The 2,165-nt window shown below is 39.8% G+C and overlaps 1 protein-coding gene across 1 annotated transcript in view; it reads left to right on the forward strand.

Annotated features, from left to right (window-relative positions):
* Positions 1–2,165, forward strand: part of SLC35C2 (solute carrier family 35 member C2) — a gene marked incomplete in the record, with an annotated part of 15,461 nt that overhangs the window by 8,820 nt on the left and 4,476 nt on the right. Inside the window, 3 exon segments of the mRNA XM_072403778.1 lie at positions 498–648; positions 1,663–1,726; positions 1,813–1,885. Of these exon segments, the coding sequence (XP_072259879.1) occupies positions 498–648; positions 1,663–1,726; positions 1,813–1,885 (288 nt within the window).

Below are 2,165 nucleotides of genomic sequence, written 5' to 3' on the forward strand. Positions count from 1 at the left end.
CGCACGCAGATGGGATTAAAGAAGAGGGGGCCGCGCAGATAAGGGCATCCTTATATTTTGCCCTCCTGTTGGCTTTCTCGCTGTTTTGTCCAGACAGCACTGCATACCTAAGCAGTGTCTGTTTGGTTTCTATTATTGCATTTTTCTTTTTCTAGTTAACATAATTCATTGTAACCAGATTTTCCAGACTGTCACAGTGTTCCTGTGAACCAGTGTCTGCAGCCTCTGGTTCCACAGTTCTGTACATATTCAACTTTTCCCTCCTTGACATCTGCAGAGGGTGGTGCTCAGTAGCAGGGAAATGGCTGAGTCAGAAAATTCTGCTAATTATAGTATAATGAGGACTGCTGCAAGGGGAAATGAGAGGGTGAACATTAATTACACAGCAGGCTTTATCCTCGTGTCAGATGCAGCATTGTTATGTTTGACTAAAGTATATTGTACAATAATAAAATACATATTATGATTCACAATTTTCTTCATTTTTTTTGTTGCAGAAGTTTCACCTGCCTCTGTTTATGACTCTTGTGCATCTGCTCATGATTTTCATTATGTCAGCAGTAAGTCGGGTACTGATGACATGTTATAGCGGCCGTGCACGCGTTATCCTGCCATGGTCAAACTACCTCAAAAAAGTGGCCCCTACAGGTACTGGCAATATTCTGCTCTCTGTACAGTCCTATATATATATGTCTCTTGTTTCCTGACATTCAGACATTTCACCTTCTGTTTGGATCTCAATATATCTGCACCTTTCCACAAACACACCTGCCGCTTCAGATCTACAGATACCGGCAGCCCAGATCATATGCAAAGTGAAGTATAGAAATTTCATGCATTGGGTGGTGTTGTTGTGCATGACATTGCCATACTTTGCACAGAAAGTGTGTGTGTAAAGGTGCAGAATCCGCCAATAAATTTATGAAATCTGATTCTTGCACTACATAGTTGATTGTACAATCTCCTTTAGATCCAGCATCAGAATGTAACGTGTGTCATAAACCTAAGATTTAAGCATTGTTATACCTTTATTTTATCTTGTGCTTTTTTTTCTTAAAATGTTAAGTTCACTGACAAATAATATATAGGTGTGTAATCATCATTTATCATCATCTATCCCCTTCTAGATTAAGTTTCACCATTATTTTATTGTAGTGAAGAACATCCCATTACTCCCTCTCATATCACCAAGTTTTTTTTTAATTCTTGCAAGGGCAGTTGCTGAAAGGAGGGATTGGAAGGGTTCCTGTTGATGCAGTCACTTTCCCAGATCTACATCTCCCAAGAAGTCTTTCCTTACTTTCAATATGTGTGCAGGCTCTGAGGGGTTAAGGCAGTGGCATTGTTTTGCCAGGAAACATATCAATGTAATGTATGCATATGGAAAAAAACAGGGAGGTGGGGATAGTTTGAGTTCTGTAGTCCAGCAGAACTGACCGCAATGCTTGAGATTTTACTGCAGCACATGCAGCGTTGTCAGCCCACTAATGGTGGTTAGAAGGTTTTTGGGTTTAGCAGGTAGGATCACAATGTTTTATTTTGCACTAGCTGTGTTTTAAAGGAATGTATTTTAGTATTTTTATTCTGCCCAGATGTGCACTTTATATAGAAGATGACGTGCTTTTGTAGAATTTTAACTACTGTTTTTTTTTTTTTTCCCAGCTTTGGCTACTGCTCTAGACATTGGACTTTCCAACTGGAGCTTCCTGTACATCACTGTATCACTGTAAGTTGGATGGGGCTTACAATAAGCATGGAAAAAGAGAAGAACTACTGTATAAGTGCAATCATGTTGTTTTGTGTTACCACCAGGTACACCATGACAAAGTCCTCTGCAGTGCTCTTCATACTCTTCTTCTCCCTCCTCTTCAAGTTAGAGGAACTGGTGAGTCACCGGGACTATGTGCAGGGTGGAGAGGGAGTGAACGGGAATCGGCAGGGTTCCCCTTACATTATTTACATATGACAGGTAAATTACCTACCGGTTGATGAAACACATTAATTGGACTTAACAAATAAGGTCCCACCGATTGGAAGATTCAAGCCAGTGCTTGTTTAATCTAATATATTAGCACAGGATAACTCATGTATGATTTTGGAAGGACTGTAACCTTAAAGTGTATGTAAAAGCAATTTTTTTAGTTTTGTTTAAAGCAGGGAGGGAT

The sequence above is a fragment of the Pyxicephalus adspersus genome, chromosome 3 (genome assembly GCF_032062135.1).
Source record: "Pyxicephalus adspersus chromosome 3, UCB_Pads_2.0, whole genome shotgun sequence".
Lineage (NCBI taxonomy): Eukaryota > Metazoa > Chordata > Amphibia > Anura > Pyxicephalidae > Pyxicephalus > Pyxicephalus adspersus.